We start from the raw sequence: 738 nt of genomic DNA on the forward strand, positions 1-738 counted from the left end.
ATAGGGTGTTCCTGATACCTGGATTCCGTCTATGGGGTGCCCCTGTTGCCTGGGTCTCTTCTCTAGGGTGCCCCAGATGCCTGGGTCCCTTCTATGGGGTGCCCCAGATGACTGGGTCCTTTCTATGGGGTGCTCCTGATACCTGGATCCCTTCTATGGGGTGCTCCAGAAGCCTAGGTCTCTTCTATGGGGTGCCCTAGGAGCCAGGGGTCCTTCTATAAGGGTACCCTGGACATGTGGGTCTTTTCTGTAGGGTGCTGTAGTGCTTCCTATGGGGTGCCCCAGATGCCTGGGTCCCTCCCATAGGGTACCCCAAGTGCCTGGATCCTTCCTATAGGGTGCCCCATATGCCTGAGTTCCTTCCTATGGGGTGTTTTAGGTGCTTGGGTCTCCTATGTAGAATGCCATAGGGGCCAGGGGCTCTCCTATAGGGTGCCGTGGATATGTGGGTCCTTTCTATAAGGTGCTATGGGGTGCTTGAGTGTTTCCTATGGGGTGCCCCAGGTGCCTGGGTCCCTTCTATAGGGTGTCCTGGACTCTTGGGCCCTTCCCATGGCCCGTTTTAGGTGTCCTCATCCCTTCTATGGGGCTGTGGACCCCCGGCTCCCTCCCATGGGGTGCCCTGGGGGGTGTCCCTTGTGGGGCCCCCCCCGACCCCCCCATTCTCCACAGTGGGCGCGGGATGAGTTCGAGGGACTCTTCAAGCAGCCGGCGGAGAACGTCAACCAGTACCTGATG

At 59.1% G+C, this 738-nt stretch overlaps 1 protein-coding gene across 1 annotated transcript in view; it reads left to right on the plus strand.

The window, feature by feature from the left end:
- Positions 1–735, plus strand: part of LOC104412875 (ubiquitin-activating enzyme E1 Y) — a gene marked incomplete at its 3' end in the record, with an annotated part of 1,604 nt that extends 869 nt beyond the window's left edge. Inside the window, exon 2 of the mRNA XM_010023705.1 lies at positions 673–735. Coding sequence (XP_010022007.1) covers positions 673–735 — 63 coding nt within the window. The remainder of the gene's footprint in view (positions 1–672) is intronic.
- Positions 736–738: the final 3 nt, after the last annotated feature.

The sequence above is a fragment of the Nestor notabilis genome, unplaced genomic scaffold (genome assembly GCF_000696875.1).
Source record: "Nestor notabilis isolate BGI_N333 unplaced genomic scaffold, ASM69687v1 scaffold21140, whole genome shotgun sequence".
Lineage (NCBI taxonomy): Eukaryota > Metazoa > Chordata > Aves > Psittaciformes > Psittacidae > Nestor > Nestor notabilis.